Source organism: Zea mays, chromosome 3 (assembly GCF_902167145.1).
Source record: "Zea mays cultivar B73 chromosome 3, Zm-B73-REFERENCE-NAM-5.0, whole genome shotgun sequence".
In the NCBI taxonomy this organism is placed as follows: Eukaryota; Viridiplantae; Streptophyta; class Magnoliopsida; order Poales; family Poaceae; genus Zea; species Zea mays.
Window position 1 is genome coordinate 192,552,652 of NC_050098.1, and position 20,835 is coordinate 192,573,486.

Below are 20,835 nucleotides of genomic sequence, written 5' to 3' on the forward strand. Positions count from 1 at the left end.
TTTCTCCAAAGTCCACCACATAACATTACTCCCTCCGTCCACATGAGTTTGTCCTAAGTCAATCATTATCAACTTTGACCGGTTATACCAGATGTTTTATAAGATTTTACATCATAAAAGTAAAAGTACTAGATTCATCATGACTTGATCTATCATAATATGTAATTCTTTTAGTTTAAAATAATTTAATCTTATATATATTGTTAGTCAAAATTTAAATAGTTTGACTTAGGACAAACCTAGAGAGACAAACTCATGTGGATGGAGGGAGTACTTGTTATTTTATCATAAGCCTTCTCCAAGTTGATGGAAACCATGTGTATGTCCTTCTCCTGCTCCACTTATCTTATTAAGAAAATAGCTTCCTTGGTTGACCTTCTGATCATGAAACCAAATTGGTTAAAAGAGATCCTCGTTATTCCTCTCAGACGATGCTCGATAACTCTCTCCCACAGCTTTATAGTATGGCTCATGAACTTAGTTTCTCGATAATCAGTACAACTTTGAATATCTCCCTTAGTCTTGTAGATCAGTACCAATATACTTCTCCACTCGTAAGACATCTTATTCGACCGGAAGATATGGTTGAACAACTTGGTCCCCTTTCATTGTTTTCAATGCCTCTCCAACCTCAGATTATTGGATTCTACGCATAAAGCACCTATTAGTGTTATCAAAAGAGTCATCCAACCGAAAGGTCGTGTCCCCATTCTCCCAATTCAACATTTTGTCAAAATACTCTCTCCATCTATGACTAATCTCATTCTCCTTCACCAAGTGGTGTGCCATTCCATCCTTAATGCACTTAACTTGGTCAAAGTCCCTTGTCTTCCTCTCACGATCCGTAGTCATCCTATATATGTCCTTCTCTTTCCTTCGTATTCAAGTGTTAGTAAAATTCTTCATACGCTCTACCTTTTGCCACACTTACAACTCACTTTGCAGTATCCTTTGCTTGTACTTCTGTATGTTGTCCACACTTATTTTTTTTGAACAAACGCAGGAGAGCTGCGTGTCATTATATTAAGAAGAAAAAAAGAACATAGGAGAGACAAGACTTGTCAACCCCTAAATACAAAGGCCCCTAGGCCGAGACCCCCCCTGACATTAACACTACGCACCACGGACACACATAGCAACAACCGACCAAAAAACGACCACCAGCAGGAAAACTGCTAGGGTCCCCTAGGAAGCTGGCGCAGCAGGAGGTCCTGCAGAGCTGATGCACCAGCCAAACACCAAACGCTGCCCTCCTCAATCACAACACTCTGAACTCGCTGGGTGCAGGGCACAACCCCCTCAAAAACACAAGCATTACGGTGCTTCCAAATCTCCCAAGCGACCAAAATGATCAAGGAATCATGGTACAAATGTCTATAACATTTTTCTTCTTAATAATCCTTTGGACTTCTTTATTGCACCACCAAGTATCTTTAGCTTCGCTTCTGCTCCCTTTAGTTGCTCCACGAATCTCTGAGGCCACCTTTCGGATGTAGGTTGCTATCTTCTCCCACATGTTTGTCTCATCTTCTTCCTTCCAAGTGTCCTCTTTGATGGTCTTTTCCTTGAAGACTTATGCCTTCTCCTCTTTCAGTTTTCACCACTTCGTTCTTACGATCTTGGCTTTATCACTATAGGCGCACAGTTGAAAATGAAATACCATCACCACAAGTTTATGTTGAGAGACAACACACTCCCTAGGTTTCACCTTACAATCCAAGTATGCAAGTGCATGTTTCGAGGCGGTTCAAGGAGGTTTTGGGTATGGTACAAGGATCTCCTGTGAAAAGCTTCTTACTAATAGGTCTAGTTCTAACCATGCCATCTAAGTCTTCCCAGAAAAGTCTTTTAGCACTCTCATCGTGGCCTACTTAGGAGGACATACACGCTTATCACATTCAAGACCAAATTACCCACAATAAGCTTGACTAAAATAATCCTATATCCTTGCCTTCTCACATTCACCGCACCGTTCTTGAGGCTCTTATTAATTAAAATTCCTATTCCATTTCTATTTGCAGTTGTCCTATGTACCAAAGCTTGAAGCTGGTATTGTCCACATTCCTCTTTTGACCCTTCTATTTAGTCTCTTAAGTGCATAAGATATTTACACGCTTCCTAGTCGTTGTCTCAACTGATTCTCTTAACTTACATGTAAGTGACCATACATTCCAACTACGTAGACGAATCCTAGTTGGTTCGATTAACTTACCCTTCACACCCGTTGATGATGTGAAGACCTTTGCATATTTTTCACTACATCCGGGCGCCAATGTAGCATGCCAGGAATTAGCGACCCAGCCCTTTTTCATTTAACATCATACCCGGGTTCCAATATAATGCGTCGCTAAGACGGTACATCCCGACGGATTCTAATTATGCTTAACATTGACTCGCCAAACCTATCACAACACTCCCCTACTAGAGTTTGTGATCTACTATGTCAAGACAACCTAGAACGAGTGTTAGCCCCTAAAAATTATTACAACACATTTGTGCATTCTCAAGTCTCAACCGGACCTCATTTTTAATCACTTGAAGTGGCAGTGAGTTTGACTGTATGTCTGTACTTTGCCATGATTACTTGCGGTACAGAAGCAGTGATTGGTTTCAATAATGTACAATGCTAAGTTCAATCGTGGTTCGCACTGTGCTGCTTTGTAGGTAGTAGTAACCCAAATGAATGGGAAGGATTACTCGTCGAATTCTGTCCATGTTTTTCATATTGGAAAGCTGAGAATAAAACTTCAAAAAGGATGGTCTACAAAAGCAAGAGAGTTATATTCCACCACGATGAAGGTAAAATCTGATCACCATCATTTATATGTGACCGAAATCTGGTCACATGTCTGTACTGCGGTTGTAGCAGTAGACATACTTATCATATATTTATAATGATGCTATTTAGATGAAATTGGAATTTTCATTCAGAAATAGTACTTATGGCATTTAATTATGTTTTTCCGCATGGGATGGTTGTTGCATGCTTATAGGCATTACTTCATTAACTGCGCTGAGGCTCAAAAGCAGTTCATCCTTTGACAACTTTTAATGTTGCAGTCCAAGCCTTCACATTTAAGGGCTGTTTTATGATGAACCTACTGATAATCTGTTTGTCTCGTTCCATTTACAGTTATGTGGGAGCCGTGGTGGTGGTAATGCTGCAGCTAGGGCAGTTTTCTGGCAAGCTAGGAAAGGCCTGTCCTACACTCTAGCATTCGAAACAGACAGGGACAGGAATGCTGCAATTATGATTGCTCGCAAATTTGCTTCGAATTGCAATGTATGCCATGTTGTATTGAGTTTTGTTTTACTGTGCGAATAGATTGTTTTTCCTATTATTCTAGAAAACGACATGGCTTACACCTTTTGGTGGCTCTGCAGATCGCTCTCGCTGGCCCAGGTGACCAAGACACCTGATGAAGTGATCATGCGTGTTTTGACAGAGACACTGTACATAATCAGGTGTAGATTGGCTGATTTTTTTGGGAGTCTATTTGTGTGCTTGTGAGGGTAGAGGTTGTACACCGCGTGACGGTAATCCCCCCTTCCATATATCTTATGGAGGCATTGTTTTTGTTTGCCTGTTTGCAGCATTAGCGACGTTCTCGAAACGTGATGTACAAATTGATCACTGTTCTTGTGCGTCACATCTGTAATAATATCACTGTTCTTATCGCTTCTTTTTGTAAGTCAAATATATATATTTTTAAATTTGTTCCTATATATATAATATTTATAGCATATAATTAGTATCATTAGATTGAATGTTAAATCTATTTTTACAATAAATTTATATAAAAGTTGGTAATACGTTTTGCCCTTATTTTCATGTTTATTTTCGGACGGCTAGTATTTAGGGCTCTAGTATTTAGGGACAGTTTGAGAACCACATTTTTCAAGTAATTTCTATTTTTCTAAAAAATAGTTTATTTTTTCTTGAGAAAATTGGAATATCTGGGGAAAACGGTATTTCCAAACTAATCCTTATTATATTACTTTGTAACGGATAACGGTACTTGTTTTGGGATGCATGCAGTATTTATCAGTGGATGTGTCTCCACCGTAGATAGCTTTAGTGGTTTTCGACATGATTCAGAGTTGTGTTTTCTGGTTGTCAGTTGGAGAGATATCGGATTTACTGTTTTGTACCCCTCCATACCAATTTATAATTAGTTGAAATTTTCTTCTGAGTTAGACCAGCTTATCTTATTCATATTTTAGAAAAAACTAAAAATTTCAAAGTCATACTTAAGTTATTACAATGTCCTAGTAAATAATAATAACAATAATGAAAAATCATGAATTTTTTTAAATAAGACCAGTTGATCAAAGTCAAACGAATTATAAATTAGAAGGAAAGAGTATTAGGCTTGTCCCACTCGAAAGATGCACACGCTGTGCTTTTCAGCCATAGCGTAAAAAATAGGTGCAGGGGTACACTCTATACTTCACGCTATCACAGTACATTCGGTGGCCCAGCGTCGTACGATATCACTTTAAACATGTCCTCGCATGCTCGTACAGTTGAAAATGTTGCAGCAGTATGAGATGGGTGGTGGGGCCGCGGTAGGTATTTTTTATATATGTTGATAAAAAATATGGTAATTTATATATAATTAAGATATAGAGTAGTCGTGGATGCGGGAGTTTAGCTACTGTATTTTAAAATATTGATGAATATGATGAAATATTTTTTTAGAGTAGAAATTTAGAGTACGATGAGGAGTGTGGATAGCATTAGTCATCGCTGGAGCATACGAGAGAGGTGGCGAGACGAGAGGTGTAAAGCATGAACATATGAGGATTACACGCTTCGCTGAACTAAAATGTCCTGCTGAAGCCATGACGGCATTTCTCATTTGTGAATACCGGTCATCCGAAAGAAAGAAAGAAAGAAAGAAACAAAGAAAAAGGAGCTCGTGAGTCGTGAATACCGTATAAAAATATCCTGAATAATGAAAATGGATGTCATGCGGTCCAGGCCTGTAGCCCCGACTGGACGGAGACGAGCTGGCAAATGTTAAGCGCCGTCCATCTGCACCTACTAGGCTTTGTCAGTGAGTCATGGAGACGAGATGAGTACGTCTGGCCACATGCATGCGAATTGCGAGGACATTAGTATTTGGCTTTTGTCAGAGTGAGTGCTCTTGGACCGCATGGTCACACGACTCGTGTCTCCTAGCCGTTTAGTGGCCCTGCTGCCCTAGATGGACAGCCAAATAATATTATCTCTCTCAATCGATATCCAATCCCTTTTCATCCCGTGACAACATTCGGCCAACCTTCTGCATCTTCTCTCTCTATATATTTTTTTAATTTTTTTTGAATAGAAGTGGACAGAGTTTTAACAAACACAAAATCGAAATCTCCAGGCGAAAAAACTCCGCAAACCAGCAAGCGGCCGGTATGGAACGACAGGAACCTGAACGCGTGAATCGCGCACAAAGGATATCAATTTCGCACCGCGGAAAGTAGCCGAGCTCTCCAATTGGGGGCGAAAGCGAGCTGCTGACCCACATTGCCATTTGATATTCAAGCCGTGGAGAGGAAATACAATTTCTTGAGGCGAAAACATGCACCGCAGTCTCGGCTCACATGCAAACCTTAGCAGCGAGTGAGTACAGTACAGTACGGTGCTTTTTTTTTGTCCGTGTGACGCTCTCTATCAAGACGGTCATCATGTGACCAACGGCCTCCCTCTCAGTCCCAGCTTGCTCTTCGGATGGACTGGATTTTTACTGTTATTATATCAAACAATATCGAACTTATTTCAATTTCACACCCACAGTTTGGAACAGAAGTTGACTTCATGCTCACAGATACAGACACAGACACAAACCCGTCGGAACAGGGTAAAAAAAACGAGATCACCAACCAAAACCTCCGTCGCCGTGTGAGGCCGGCGTTGATGTGAATGCTTTGAGGAAACCCCACGCGATCTCCAAATAATAACGCATTTATTACCGCGCCTGTGCACATGTTAAAGTTTTGTTAATAAACGCACGCGCCGCGCCTCGGCCAAGAAAGGAAGGAGGAGCTCCCAACTCAGGAAGTCCAGCTGCCTCGGAGGCGAATCCCACTCCCACTCGCCGCAACGGCTAGTTTCCCGGTGGATCGATCCCAGCCGTTGGAGCCGCTCCCGACCGTTGCGATACGGACCCTTCCCGACCGTTGGAGCCGCTCCTCTCCCCTCTCGCCGCCCCGCTGCCCTCACAAGTCACAACGCCGGCACCGGCACAGGCAGGCACGCTCGTTTATATCTGCGCCTCCTCCACTCGCCGAGACAATAGCCTCTCCTCGCACCCCCTCAAGAACTGTACCCATCACGCGCCGCCATCGATTGACCTTGACCGACCCGACCACCCATCACGCTTCTTGTTGCCGCCGCTGTTGCTTGCCGATACGCGGTGGCTGCGCTCGCCGGCGGGGAAGAGGGGTCGCGGGCTGCGCGCCTCCAGTCTTTCTTCGCCTCCGTGCTCTCGGGCCTCTTCGGCCAGGCCGACCAGGACGAGGACCAAGAGATGGCCTCGCGCAACCACAACGCCGCCGCTCCGCAGCTTCACCATCACAACCGAGGTCCGTCAGGCCCACGGATCCTTAGCTTCTTGATTGGTCGTTCGTATTCGTCTTGATTGGTTCTGGGCAGGAGGGGGACGGTGCTTCTTGCGGGGAATTCTTACCCTCTGGAGCAAACGTTCCTTGGCTCCAATGGTGCAAAAGATTGGATCTTTATCCTCCTCCTCCTCCTCCTCGTAGCCCCCTGGAGGTGTCAGTTCTTGTTTCTGGGCAACGGATTGATTCTGGTTCTAGAGGAAGGGTTCTCGAGTAGAATTTGTTTTGCGTACAGATTCTTACGACGAACATCTCGTGCCATGCTGACCTCCTCCTGTCTCTCGTGCGATGGTCAGCCGGTGTTCCCGCTCTTGGAAAGACCAAGGCCGTGCCCGCCCGACCTGACGCTCTGAACCGGCGACCCCCTCTCGGCGATATCGGCAACCTCGTCAGCGTCCGCCCAGCCACAGGGTACGGACGGACAAATCCATGCTCCTTAATTTTCTTCTCTGCCACCACAGTTTCGTTGCCTGTTCTTGTTCTTGAATACTCTCGTTCTTGCCTACCAGGAACCCGCAGGAGCAGGTCAACCGCCCCATCACTAGAAGCTTCGGCGCTCAACTCGTCAAGAAAGCGCAGGCGAAGGCCGCAATCAAGGTGCGCACATCCTTCCTCCCTTCTCTTCCAGTCTTCCTGAAAGAGTGTGGTCTGGCCTTCGATTCTCCGTCTCTCCTCTAACTCAAATATATCGGCTTGCGATCAGAATGCCGCAATCCTGCCTGCGAGGCATGCGCCGAGGCAGGAGAGGAAGGCTCCTGTCAAGCAGCACCCGCCGCCGGAGGATATCATAGTACTCAGCTCCGATTCTGAACAGAGCAGGGCGCAGTCCGAGAGCAGCGCTAGCTCCGTCCGCTCCAGGAGGAAGGCCATCAACACCCTTTCTTCCGTGCTCTCGGCTCGCTCAAAGGTGCGTCGATCTGTCAAAAGGCTGTTTGGGCCGCAATTGCCTGTTACATAAAAAAACAGTTTTTTTTTCTGATTGTTTCCATCTGAATGTCAGGCTGCCTGTGGAATCGCTGGTAAGCCTAGACAAGTGGTCGATGACATCGACAAGCTGGACGTCAACAATGAGCTCGCGGTGGTGGAATACATTGAGGACATCTACACGTTCTACAAGATTGCTCAGGTAAACCCTAACAGATGTATGAATTATTCTGTGTGAATCACGTCAGTGGTCTGTTTGTGAGCAACTGGTCTCTGAAAGTGTTTCTTTCTGGCTTCGTCGCAGCACGAGAGACGGCCATGTGACTACATCGACGCCCAACTCGAGATCAACTCTAAGATGAGGGCTATCCTGGCTGATTGGATAATCGAAGTACACCACAAGTTTGAACTGATGCCCGAAACTCTCTACCTGACCATGTACATCATCGATCAGTACCTCTCGCTGCAACCAGTCCTGCGTAAGGAGCTGCAGCTTGTCGGCGTTTCATCTATGCTGATCGCCTGCAAGTACGAGGAGATTTGGGCCCCAGAGGTGCGCACAGAAAGCTTTTCATCTCTCTCTGTTCCCATGTTCTCAGTGTGCTACTTCTCTTCTAAGATTCATATTCATATGTGTTTTTTCAGGTGAACGACTTCATCCTCATATCAGACAGTGCATACAGTAGAGAACAGATTCTTTCGATGGAGAAGGGAATTCTGAATAGGCTGGAGTGGAACCTGACTGTCCCTACAGTGTATATGTTCCTTGTCCGTTTTCTGAAGGCCGCAACATTGGGCGGCAAAGTTGAGAAAGAGGTAAACAAATTTCGTCGGCATGGCTAGCCAGCCAATCAGAGATTCACCAATCAAGAGCTTACATTTATCTTGCCCGGTGGGGAATGCTGCAGATGGAGAATATGGTGTTCTTCTTCGCTGAATTGGCGCTGATGCAATACGATTTGGTGACGCGCCTGCCATCGCTGGTCGCTGCTTCTGCTGTCTACGCAGCCAGACTCACTCTCAAGAGGGCTCCCCTTTGGACCGACACCCTCAAGCACCACACGGGCTTCAGGGAGTCAGAGGCAGAGCTCATGTAAGATTCTTCCATTGCCAATCGCCATCTTTTTCTCTGCCTAAATCCACATTTGACCTTTGTGATCTGTGACTGTTTCAGTGAATGCACGAAGATGCTGGTGATCGCGCACTCGACTGCCCCTGAGAGCAAGCTGAGGGTTGTATACAAGAAGTATTCCAGCGAGCAGTTCGGAGGGGTCGCGCTGCGTCCACCCGCAGAGGAGATCTGCAAGTGAACGAAGGCTACTTTATCCGTGTTTGCCTATTGCTTGCTTTAGGGGAAGTGGCGATGGAAGGCGAGTCTGACATTCGCTAGGCTTTTTTATGTTTGCTTGTTTCAGACAGCCGTTTGTTTGCTAGGCTGTTCTCAGAGTCGGTTGTTATCTGACTTGTGATGGCAACTATAATTCTATCTAGTACAACATTTTTATTCATAAATGTGAATGGTGTTTTACAAGGTGCTCGGAATTGTGCTCGTGGAGGAATTGCAAATTGCCTCTTCTCCTCACTTGCTGTCAGCACGCTCATCAAATTCTCAATGCTCAGTTAACTTTGTAAACTTAATGTGATATTTACTTGACCAACATTTCTAATAACCAACGTTTAACTTGTTAAACCGTGCTTGTGCCGCCGTCATGTAATTTAAGGAAAATCTTATTAGAAATGTTACGTTTGAAATATTCATATAAATAATTTATAGCATTTACACCTTCTCGCAAGCATCAAGGCCTCAAGGGCATAATGCTCTGATGCACCTCCAAACACGTTTGGCTATGTTGCATGTTTCCTCGCTTCTTTTGTCTTGTGTCATGAATTTTCGCATAATCGTTTCAGATCTTTAATAAAGTTTTTAATGTCTTGCTTTGAAATGTTGATCTTCTCGATATTTCAAAGCAAATGTTATTAGTTGAAATGAATATGTTTGATTATTAAACACCAAAATTCATTGATCAAATGTTATTTTTCCTTACAAAAACCAGACCCAAACACCCTTGTCCTTCAAAGGCTGCTCAAGTCTTCAGGATCAAAATGGTAAGTACAATCCATTTTGCTATAAGTACAATTCAAAGGCTGCTGTAAATTTGAAACTTCAAGCTAATTCGCAGCTATCTTGAAACGAAGACATTTTGCTATAAGTACAATCCAAATGGAGCTCGGACAAAATAACAACGTATTGAACAAATCGTACATCAATCGCATCATCACCCTTTCCGAAAGTTGCACAAATTCTAAAGAGTTGAGCTGCGCAAGGGTTGATTGTAGAATTGATATTTGAAGCATGATGGTTACAGGTTACACCACCACTACAGTGTTTTAGCACATACCAAATACAATTCCAATTATTTTGGAGTGCATACCGTCTCCATCAATGAACTCAGATTGCAGTATGAAGATCCACCCTCATTGACTGCTCTGCGAGAAGCCTCCTTCAACTCAAGAGCACGTTCCCTCAGCGCCTTTGTCCCAGTTTCATCAGAAGACATCAGCTTCTTCACAGCCCGTGCAATATCCTCTCTCCCGATCAGACCACCCTTGCTAGCCCAATCCCTAACGGCAAGGCCAATCTTCCACTCTTCCACAATTAATCGCCCATCAATCGGTTGATCAAAAAACAGTGGTAAGGCAAGCATAGGCACACCAGCGAAGACGCCTTCAAGTGTCGAGTTCATCCCGCAATGGGTCATGAAGCCCCCAACTGAATGATGGCACAACACCTCAAGCTGCTCACACCATGGCAGTATCATCCCATTATTGATGCCAGAGAAGAGTTCTTGCACCCGAGGGGATTGTTCTCGAAGAATCCACAAGAACCTGACCTCACTGGCTATTAGGCCCAATGCGATCTCTTCAAGTTGAGAGGCTGAGACTGAAACAAAACTGCCAAGGGAGACATACAAAACTGAGTTCACAGGTTGAGAATCCAACCATGTGAAATAATCTCCTTGCCTGGCAACTTTGCCACTGGACACGGTATGGTCTTCAAGCATCATGTATGGAACGCAGGGGCCTATTGGGTACACTGGACAAGAGAGTACTGACCTTAGCGAGTCAATGACACTGGCCTCAAGCTCATACATGGTGGTGAAAAGGAGAGACTGAGCATTTCTGATGCTAGAGATAGTTGTTAGGATATGCTTCACTGTTCTCTTGTTGTGAATTAAGGGCTCGAGATCTGACAACCGTATTGAACTTGAAGCCTGCCCAGCGATATAGTGCCCAAGTCTCTGATCAGAGTTTCCTGCATATCGTAAAATAAACAGGTGAGAAATGTCGATGTTGCAAGCTTTCTTATCGATGGTCTGCATAGAAAGCACCATAAACGAAAAGATATGTAATACAAAAACGAGACATATATATTCAGAAAGGTGTGGGGCAATCTGAAGGAGGAATAAGAGAAGGTTACGAATCAGAAATAGAGTAGGTTATTTACGCCAAGACAAATTGAGTAGAGACAGTTTTCCAGGCTTGATTCATGCTCATTTGATGTACTTTGTACTCTTTTCTAGGGGGAGGGGGCACTCATCATGCCACAACACTAATTAGCTAAAGATATCCAAACAGTCTAGCTAATAGTTCAGCTACTAGCTACTTTTAGCAAATTAGCTAATAGTTAGAGCAACTCCAAGAGACTAGGTATATAGTTTGTAAAGGTAAATTTAGCTAATATTAGAAGAAAAGTGTATCCAATAGACCCTATAAACGACTCTTCAAATTTAGTGGCTCTCTATTCTTCTACCTTCGCTCTCCATTTTTAGATAGTCTGCTTCACTCTCCATTCAATCCGTAGGTTTACCGAATCTGTTGGATTAGCCTACACTTTTTCAGTAAAATCTATTTTAAAGTGTAGCTAAATCAGTAAATTTGGCTAGTCTTTTTAGCTAATCTCTTGGAGTTGCTCTTAGAGCATCTCCAAGAGACTAGCTAAATTTTAGCTACTTAATAGCATAATAGCTCTCCAACAGACTAGCTATTTAACTTGCTAAGCTATCCGGCTCTCTAAATTAACTCTCTCACTAGCCAAATTTGGCTAGCAACTCTCGCTAGCCAAGCTAGCTTGTATCTTGGAGAGTCTGTTGGAATAAGATGTTATATATAGAGTTTAATATTTATGGAGAGACAAATAAAGAGTCAAATAGAGAGTCAAAAATAAAGAGTCTCTTAAGATGCTTAGCTAATTCCACTAGCAATTTTTTAGACAACTAACTATTAGCTCTAGTATATTCAAACACCCTCTTTAATCATGTGAGATTAAAACTAAATTACAAGTCCGTGCAGAGATACATGTGATCCTAGCAAACAGTCTTCATGTCAATTCTTGTCTCCCTACCACCAGGAAAATTGGTAGCTTTGGAATACACAGAAAAACAATAGCGTTTGAGCCACTAGTAAGAAATTGTTTCGTATGGACAGCTTTTAATAACGTAGTGACCAGCATATAAAATCTTGCAGCAGTAGTTACTACATCTATGCTCGTTGCATTCCAATCAGAAAACATATCCTAGAATCTCCAAGTTCGACAATTTATTTTCGTAGAAACACAAATTCAGGGTGCAGATGCAGATCTAGCTCCAGTCGTCCACAAGACGAAACTATGGACAATTAATTAACATGAAGATTCTGGAAGCTAAAACCCTGGCAGCAAGGCCCTGAGTCCCTCACCAATAGTCTCACCGGATTCCGGCGCGTGCTCAGAGTTGGTAAGCCAGGCCGGGAGGCGGTCGAAGTGGTAGTAGGCAAAGAAAAAGGCGGCGGACATGGGGAAGAGCGACCAGACGGGGACGCCCCTCCGGTTGCCGACGCCGACCACCCAGGGAACGTAGGCGTCGGCCACGAGCGCCGCGGGCGGCGGGCCTTCGAGCCCGTCAAGAAGGCGGTCGAAGGGCGCCTCCATCTCTGTGGCGACGGCGTCGAGGAAGCCTGAGTGGTTGGCGGCGCGGCCGTGCTCGGAAGGGATGACGTTGGGGATGGTGCGGATGCGGATGCCGGCCGGCTCGGCAGCGGCGGCGGCGGAGGAGGAGCGGATGAGTCCGAGCCACTCCTCGGTGACGACGAAGGTGACCGCCGCGCCCCGGGCTGCGAGGAGGCGGCTCAGGTTCATCATGGCGTTGACATGGCCGCGGCCCGGGAACGGCACCGCTACAATGTGGCAGCCGCAGCCGCCGGTCCCGCCCGCGGCGGCGGCCATCCGCGCGTGAGGTCTCAGTGTGTGGCTCTCAAGCGTGCCTCCCGGCTTGGCTGTTGGTCAGGTGAAGGAAGCGTGAGATGCGCGACGGCTCCACCAGGATGTCCTTGCTGCTGATGTTGCGGGAGCTCACAACGGACGACGACACTTCCGTGTGATAGTGTGTTATCAGTTCGCCGAATTGAAGGAACCGACCGACTGACCGACCAGACCGGCAGCCACTGGCCCCGGCGCACGTGGGTGATGGGTGGGTATATAGATATACAGAAAACAGAAACCACTAACCACGGAAGCCAGGCGGAAACACGTTTTTGTTTGCCCGGTACGTTTGTTTGGCCTGGTACGAGTCTGATCTGGCCGGTTTTTATACGAGTTTGGGCCGGTCCAGCATGAATAAGTGAATCAGATCTGGACAAAAAACTAAGCATGGTAGATTAACTTGACATGGTTCATTTACCTCTACACCTATCAAGCCCGTTTTTACACTAAATCATGCTTACCACCCCGTTTAGCCTGTTTTTGGATCGTTTTTCCCGTACTTATCGGACCAACCTGACCTGTTTAAGCCTGCAGCGGGTCGAACTTGGACAAGAAAACGAGCCCGCGAGCTTAGATTACCTGGCCCGATTTTCTAACCGTGCCTAGCGGGCCGAGCTTCACCGGGCCTGGGCCGAACCGGACGACCCATTTGGCCATTTATAGGTGTGTCTCGAAGACTCAGGCTTGTATTATATTTTTTTTATAAAAAACAATGTAAAAATTCTCTACTATTATAAAACATGTAAAAATTCTTTACTATTATAAAATATCAGTTTCTATTGTTCAACGATTTAATGATCATACATTTAAAAAAGCACTCCTCAAATTTGTTTCAGTCGTATACTTGATCCGATCTTATACTTTTCCACCTAGAGGCTAGTTTGACAACATTATTTTTCAAAGAATTTTAAATGAACTATTTTTTTCTGAAAAAACCAAGTAAAGTTTAATAAATTGTGTATGCTTAACCTACCCTTGACGAAAAACCAGGAGGGTTATAAAAGGTAATTATGCATGTTTAATCCAAGTAAAACTAGATGCCCCTTAGTCGCATCGGCCGACACTTTTTATTTTTTAGCCTTTAAAACATTCACATTAAAAAAATGTTTTAAGTTTTTAATTTTGAATCTCATACTCGACGTAGTAGGTCAGGTTGTCTTTAGATTTACACCGTAGATGTCACTGTTTGCCAAATAAAGTTTGAAATAAGTGATGCCATAAATGATGTGCTAGAGGAGCGGCTGGGGATAGCCTCACAACGCAAAGTTGTTTGGCGTAAGTAAGTGCTGGGAATCTGGGCCGGGCTTTTCGGGCCAGCACGAGCACGACCCGAAAATAAGAGCCCAAAGCACGGCCCGACACGAAATAATATGGGCCGGGCTAGCACGGCCCGAATGCGGGCCTGGGCCGGGCCTCAAATTCCGACCCGTCGGGGCCCCAGCACGACACGCATAGATGGGCCGGGCTTGGGCCGACACGGCCCAATTAAGCCCAATCTGTTTAATCTCTTTAATTTAGTAAGATATTGACTTTATATTGTTGTTATATTTAGAGTTTATGTGGTTAAATGATGCTATAATTGTTTAATATCTTTAATTTAGTAAGATATGAACTTTATATGGTTATGATATTTTGATTTTATGTGGTCAAATATACGGGCCGGGCTTGGGCCGGCACGGCCCAACGAAGGCACGGCGTGGTTTAGGGCCGGGCTGGACCACTGTTTTTACACTTCGGGCTGGCACGGCACGGCCCAAAAATTAATTGGACTTTCTTGGTCCGAACCCGTTTGGCACGAAGCACGATGGGCTTGGGCCGGGCCGGCCCGACACGGCCCAATTCCTAGCACTAGGCGTAACGATGATCTAGCGTCGACGTGAATAAGATCTTGACACCACATCATTAACCTATAAACTTTGGTATATAAAATACAACACCACTTTTTTAAGAAGTACATATAAACTCTGTTACGATACAAAGCTCTTGATTATTCCACGATATTAATATTTTTAGGCTGCTCTAGAAGTCTTTCTTATCCTTCCCCATCACACTTCTTATCCAAACTTTACTATATAAATAATATACGATGTAAAACAATATTTTTTATGGCTATATACACGCTTGCTCATCACGTGCATAACCTACACAAGTCCAGGAGCACAGAATTTTTTGTGCCATCACTATCGCTGTCCCCCATCTTTGCTACAGACAGCATCAAGTCTTCTGTTTTCAGCTTCAGAAAATGTGCAGCTATACTCCTGCACTGTGGCAATCGTGATTTCAAGCCAGTAATAATTGTTGCGAGTGGGGTGGCGGTGAATATGCGTGAACATGATAGGAGCCACGTACCTTTACTTGCAGGAGCACAACGTTTCTGCCTACGAGCAACAGTTCTGTCCCCCTGAAACTACAAATTCAAGCAAAAACCTACCGTGAAGTTTCTGCAACATTCAGTCTTCCTTCGATGACATCTCTAACGAAACTGTTCAAAGAACACCGAGAAGATCCACCTTCCTGAACTGCGCGGCGTGAAGCCTCTCTCAGCTCCGCAGCCCTTCTTCTCATCTCTAGGCTATCATCGTCAGTCAAATCCATAAGCTTCGTTACAGTATCGCAGATCGCGGCCCTTCCGACAACACCATCCTCCCTTCTCCGTTCCCTCAAGTCGACGCCGATCTTCCACTCATCAGCCACGAGATGGCCAATCACCAGCTGATCCCAAGCAACGGGAAAGGCAAGCATCGGCACTCCAGCGAACACGGCCTCCAGGGTCGAGTTCCACCCACAATGGCTCAGGAAGCCACCGACGGAGGGGTGGCACAGGACCTTCAGTTGGTCACACCACGGCACCACCAAGCCCTTGCCACCAGCAGAGATCTGCTCAAGGGTGGCGGTGCTAGCTCTGTCCCGGGCCACCCAGAAGAACCTAACCGTGCTTTCATGCAACCCCAGGGCGACCTCTTCCAGCTGAGACGAAGGCATCGAGACATGGGTGCCAAATGAGACGTACAGTACCGAGCTTCTTGGCTGGGCATCCAGCCAACCGAAGTAGTCTTCTTCATGGTGAAACTCGCCCGAATCACCTTCCAGTGGCATATATGGAATTGAAGGGCCAACTGCATATATAGGGCATGGAACCACTTGCGATGTTCCATCGATGGCGCCGGTTTCGAGCTCGTAGAAGGAGGTGAAGAGGACACACTGTGCCTTGCGCAGGTTGGAGAACACCTGCGCTAGCCGTTTCATTGGCAGCACCATGGAGCGGAGGGTCTTCATATCAGAACATTTTACCGGCGCGAGGGCTGGGAACGGGAGATATTGATCCAGGGACCTGCAGCTTAGGCCTGCAGTTCAGAACAGCATTGTGTTTTCAGTTAGGCGCTCTGAACGCTTGTAAATTGGAAATTGTTATCGGCAAAGGGTAAAGCCAGCTGTTTGGACTGCTGCTGCTGCAATTCATAGAGACAGAAACATTGTAGAAGCAGTAGAAGCTGATACTGATTAAAATATTCATGAGATGGAAAAGGAAGGACATGGTTTTGTGGGACAAGAAGAATTTTCTGGGTTAACTCGTTCAGACTTTCTATTGACTGGCGAGTGATTTTGCCACTCTAAATTCAGCATCTCTGCATCTGTGACTAGCTTATTCGGGAGATGGAAAAGGAAGGACATGGTTTTGTCCTAGTATCTTAGTTCATGGGTTTGGAATCTCAGATCGTGGAGATAAAAGTGGAAAACTAAAATAAAGTTTGAGTTCACTGAAAATGCTTTGGTTTCTCTATGCATTGCATTGAATGTGTTAGTGACGAAAGGGATACTGGTTTATTGAAAAAACATTCTAACTGAGTAATCGTTGCGCGCCTCCCTGAATTTAAGAGCTCTATGACTAACTCCTGAATTTTTGGATATTATTCTCAGACACTGCCATTTGGATATGCTTGCTAATAGCATTCTGAGGCTTCCAGATCAAATAAGACGTGCCATTTTCAGTTATCATTCATGAAGGCAGCAGTTGTCTTCACTGATCCTTTCAACAACAAAAAATGGTTCAACTAAACATTTTCTAGACACTACAGTATCCAACATGTTTGCATCAAACTTCTCGGAAGCCGGTGATGTTTTCTCATAGACATTCATATATATGGAGATTTTTGTAAGACGTAGATGGCGCTGACGCGCTGTGGCGGACTGGCGGTTTACTGCTATAATAGTAGAATCAGGGAGTGTTTGAGAGTGATATCTTTTCACAGTTTCGAAAAAATACTGCAGTATTCTCAAATATTGTAGTATCATATATAAAATGTTGTTCGGCAAACTAGCTAAAATCTCTGTTTTCAAAAGTGAAGTATTGTAAATACTGTAGTTGTTTTAAGATATTTTAAACTTCGCTGTGGCGGACTGCCAGTTTACTGCTATAATAGTAGAATTGCAATGTCTCAAAGGGTGTTTGGGAAGTGTTTGGGAGTGAAGTTTTTTCACAGTTTTAGAAAAATACTGCAGTATCATATACATAATGGTGTACGTCAAGCTAGCTAAAATCTCTGTTTTCAAAACTGGAGTATTGTAAATATTGTAGTTGTTTTAAGATATTTTAAACTTACGTATGGATCTCAGTATTCAAAACTCTAGTATTTTAAACTATGTTATTGTTATGACTGATGTATACTGTAGTATTTCAAAAATTGTGGTTTTCAATAACTTTGTTCCCAAACTAAGCCTTAGTGTTATTTTCAACTATAGCTTACACTTTCTTTATATGTCACTTTTAGCTCATTTAAGTTTTATGTGAACCGTTTTGTAAGGATGTATGCAAACAACTGCAAAAGACCGGAACTGTTTTTCTCCCTGCTATCTAAAAATTCATATATGTGGTCGACCTTCAAGATCATGATTGCATGGCAACTCATGAATCTTTAGGGCTAGTTTGAGAAATTTCGGAAAGGATTTGAGTTTGACAACTCCGGAAACTCCGGATCGGATTTGAGTTTCCAGCTAGTTTGATAACTCCATTTTTCTAAGTGATTTCTATTTTTTCAAGGGAAACGAGTTAATTTCGTTTGGAAAAAATCTCTTAAAAAATAAGGTTGTCAAACTAGCCCTTAGAGAATTCGTATGTATATGAATGTCTATGAATACGGTATCAGACTACAGAGAATTTCTAAGTGATTGCCTTGGATGACTTGATAATAATAAATAATCAAGAAGAACAGAAATAGCTCTCCCTCTCCGCTAGTCCCCCTTTGACTCTAGCCCTCTATCGACTTGAACGATAAGATCTTATTTTACCTGCGTTTTTGAACAATCAAACTCCCCACGCTCAAATTCAGTCGTATGCAAAAAGAAGGAAGTAGCCAATACCTTCTTCCCCTTGATGACCATCCACCGGCGGCCAACGGTCCAGGTGCCAGAGCGCCAAGAAGAACGTGGCCGGTTGCGTCCACAGCGAGCACACCGGTATCCCCCGCGCAGATCCAACCCCAACGCCCCAAGCCAGGAAGGTGTCGGCCACGATGGCGTCCGGCTTCCGCTCCAGGGACAGCCGGTCCAGCAGCCGCTCGACGGGCGCCACCATCTTGATATGCACGGCCTCGACGAAGCCTGCGAAGTCGGCGCCGCGGACCCTCTCGGAGGGGATGACGTTGGGGATGGTGGCGAGGCGGACGCGGTCGGGGAGCGTGCCGGGCACCCCCGCTGCGGCCAGCAGCGCGTGCCACTCCTCTGTGACGACGACGGTCACGCTCAAGGCAGCGTCCGCGGCGGCGAGCAGGCGGCACACGACGAGCATGGGGTTGACGTGACCTCGGCCGGGGTACGGCACTGCGACCACGTGCCGAGCTGCCGCCGCTGTGGCCATTGTTTTTGCTACGCGAAGACTGCAGAGCGAGCTGGGCTGAAGACTATCACCTCCTGTACATAGAGGAGATTTGACTGGAGCGATTATAGAGGAGATTCTTCTACCCATTCTAGCAACGACGGCTATGCAAGCGGTCCTTCTTTGCAAGAGTGAAAGTAAACCATCTGATACATTAGATTACGATCCAACCGTAGGTCATATTTAACACTTAAACACTTACACCACCAGCTCAATAATCTTTATAAAAAAATCCCTAACAAATCATGATTGTATCTGTGGTTAAATCGTAATCTAATGAATCAGATGATTTACTTGCACGCTTGCAAAGAAGGACCGCTTGCATAGCCGTCGTTGTCCTTATAAAAAGCGTTAAATATATAGAATTTTATCTTTTATGTATAGAAATTCTCTTTAACTCTCATCTGTTTATTTTAATCGTTAAACAATAAATTAAACAAAACTAAAAAATATATTCAATATTTATAAGCATCATAAATATATACATACAAAGATCTATAGCAAAATATATTTTTAATATAGATATTTAGGATATAGAGCTTTTACATCTTGTGGCACTAATGAAACGACTTAGATGAGATTGTCATCAACTAGACGACCTAAAGTTTATGGAATCATTAAGCAGTTATATATTGGAGTGTGGTCCACTCTGATCATCAGTGGCCGTTGCAAGGGGTTTTGTGCTCATTTTGTGCGTGGGATTTATGAAGAGCAATCCTAGTGAAGACAATCTCGAAGAGTCTCTAACCATCTAATCAACTTAACTAGAGACTCTTTCGTCATCTAACCAAAGAGTACAGACTTGTTCGTTTGTCTAAGAATAAACTTATAATCATTCCAACTAATCACAATTTATATAACTTAAAGAAGAAATCCAGCTAGAAATTGTTTTAGACCTACCTAAAATAGTCAATTTCAACTTTGTTCCTATATCAACCTAAAACTGCTATTTTTGCCAACTATGTCTACGATGGATCTCATACTTACTAGTAGAGCTGCTCTAGTGTAAATCCCAAATTCGGATTCAATGTACACCAATTGTTCTTAACAAACCTCTAGTGCATCGACTTCTAAAAGGTACTCATGGATTTAGGATTAATCTCTTCTATACTTAAAGCACCAGTAAAAAAATTTCTTTACATTTCTTTTAAATCAACTTAGCGTAAAATATTAAAAAGCGGTGCAGCAGGTAGGGGTTTGAACCCAACACCCTGATGGAAGAAGGGTGAAAGAAACTGGGTGAAACTGTCTAACCAATAGAACATCATGCTCAGATGTTTATAATATTGAATATAAATTGTACATATGATTTTTTTGTAAAATAAAAAAAATAATCGTGCCGGACCATGCCAGCACTATGGACCGAGGCTACGGCCCAAGCACCACACGTCGCTCGTGACGGGTTGGCCCAGGCACTATTAAATGGGTCGTGCCTCGGGCCGGCTCGCCAGACACGACTCATTTGGCCATTCATACCTCCTCACGATAATGATGGTCCTCGCCTCAGTTGCCACCACCTCGATCGTCATTCTACTTCTTTTCTCTCTCCCCTCTCATGCCTCCACCTCTGCGCCCCCCATATTCTCGGTAGAGGGCGTAGGAGCAAGCGCCTCCTCCACGTATTCGTCCGACACCGACTCGCGCAGTGACTTTGCACATCCACGAGGATATTTCACATCATACGCGCACCATCGTTTTCGCCGTCGTCGGACGTCCCGTTCGTCTTCCCTGCCTTCTCCCTATTCTTTCACCCCAACCAGCTTCCCCCGCCCACGGTCACAACCGCGAGCCGACCGACGCTCGTCGACGCGGGTACGGGGCGAGTCGGTCATGCTCCTGGCCTTTCTCCGTGCCTGCCGTCGAGGAGGACATGGTGGCGCCTGCCACACTTAGGTTATCTTAGCGATGAGGAGTCCAGGTCTGATATATTGGACAACTAAGGTCCGTAGCGTGGAAGCAATCGGCATATGCTACGGAGTTGGTGCCAGTGTTGTGTCGCTTCGGCGGGTCCAGGGCTGGGAAGACACTCGCATTCTCTCACCCTTCTCGGACTGACGTCTGGTGCGGGTGCCTCTTGGTTTGGAGCTGCTCCGGCTGGACTTTTTTTCTCTGCTTGCGTTCTCTCTCT

General features: G+C 44.7%; 3 protein-coding genes across 11 annotated transcripts; 1 reads left to right on the forward strand and 2 right to left on the reverse strand.

Moving 5' to 3' along the window:
* Positions 1–6,298: 6,298 nt before the first annotated feature.
* Positions 6,299–9,068, forward strand: LOC100283561 (cyclin IaZm). The gene is made up of 9 exons (NM_001156461.1): positions 6,299–6,579; positions 6,912–7,026; positions 7,125–7,212; positions 7,319–7,522; positions 7,616–7,741; positions 7,844–8,092; positions 8,185–8,355; positions 8,448–8,632; positions 8,714–9,068. Exons 1-9 carry the CDS (start codon positions 6,525–6,527, stop codon positions 8,847–8,849), a joined length of 1,329 nt encoding a protein of 442 aa, NP_001149933.1. The 5' UTR covers positions 6,299–6,524; the 3' UTR covers positions 8,850–9,068.
* A 471-nt stretch (positions 9,069–9,539) lies between these two features.
* On the reverse strand, positions 9,540–13,027 carry LOC100281775 (indole-3-acetate beta-glucosyltransferase). Of its 4 annotated transcripts, none has more exons than XM_008674629.4 (3): positions 12,286–13,021; positions 10,654–10,852; positions 9,710–10,491 (listed from the first exon to the last, which is right to left on the reverse strand). In XM_008674629.4, the coding sequence occupies exons 1-3, from the start codon at positions 12,797–12,799 to the stop codon at positions 9,954–9,956; spliced, it is 1,251 nt and encodes a 416-aa protein (XP_008672851.1). In that variant the 5' UTR covers positions 12,800–13,021; the 3' UTR covers positions 9,710–9,953.
* Positions 13,028–14,737: 1,710 nt separating this feature from the next.
* On the reverse strand, positions 14,738–18,775 carry LOC100382469 (uncharacterized). Of its 6 annotated transcripts, none has more exons than XM_008674917.4 (4): positions 18,194–18,775; positions 15,346–16,179; positions 15,185–15,242; positions 14,738–15,093 (listed from the first exon to the last, which is right to left on the reverse strand). In XM_008674917.4, the coding sequence occupies exons 1-3, from the start codon at positions 18,687–18,689 to the stop codon at positions 15,214–15,216; spliced, it is 1,359 nt and encodes a 452-aa protein (XP_008673139.1). In that variant the 5' UTR covers positions 18,690–18,775; the 3' UTR covers positions 14,738–15,093; positions 15,185–15,213. The 6 variants fall into 6 exon arrangements, 4 of the variants coding, with proteins under 4 accessions (XP_008673139.1, XP_008673138.1, XP_008673137.1 ...); XM_008674916.4 differs by having other exon boundaries at positions 14,738–15,098; XR_002267877.3 differs by having other exon boundaries at positions 14,738–15,098; positions 15,185–16,179.
* Between the last annotated feature and the right edge of the window lie 2,060 nt (positions 18,776–20,835).

Excerpts from the sequence above, each read along its gene's own strand:
- LOC100382469 (NM_001366792.1), bottom strand. The coding sequence starts at position 18,689 with ATGGCCACAGCGGCGGCAGCTCGGCACGTGGTCGCAGTGCCGTACCCC. Across the intron at positions 16,180-18,193 it reads TGGTCATCAAGGGGAAGAAG|GCCTAAGCTGCAGGTCCCTG; the intron begins GTATTGGCTACT and ends TCTGAACTGCAG.
- LOC100281775 (XM_008674627.4), bottom strand. The coding sequence starts at position 12,799 with ATGGCCGCCGCCGCGGGCGGGACCGGCGGCTGCGGCTGCCACATTGTA. Across the intron at positions 10,853-12,285 it reads TGAGCACGCGCCGGAATCCG|GAAACTCTGATCAGAGACTT; the intron begins GTGAGACTATTG and ends TACGATATGCAG.
- LOC100283561 (NM_001156461.1), top strand. The coding sequence starts at position 6,525 with ATGGCCTCGCGCAACCACAACGCCGCCGCTCCGCAGCTTCACCATCAC. Across the intron at positions 8,093-8,184 it reads AGGAGATTTGGGCCCCAGAG|GTGAACGACTTCATCCTCAT; the intron begins GTGCGCACAGAA and ends GTGTTTTTTCAG. Across the intron at positions 8,633-8,713 it reads GAGTCAGAGGCAGAGCTCAT|TGAATGCACGAAGATGCTGG; the intron begins GTAAGATTCTTC and ends TGACTGTTTCAG.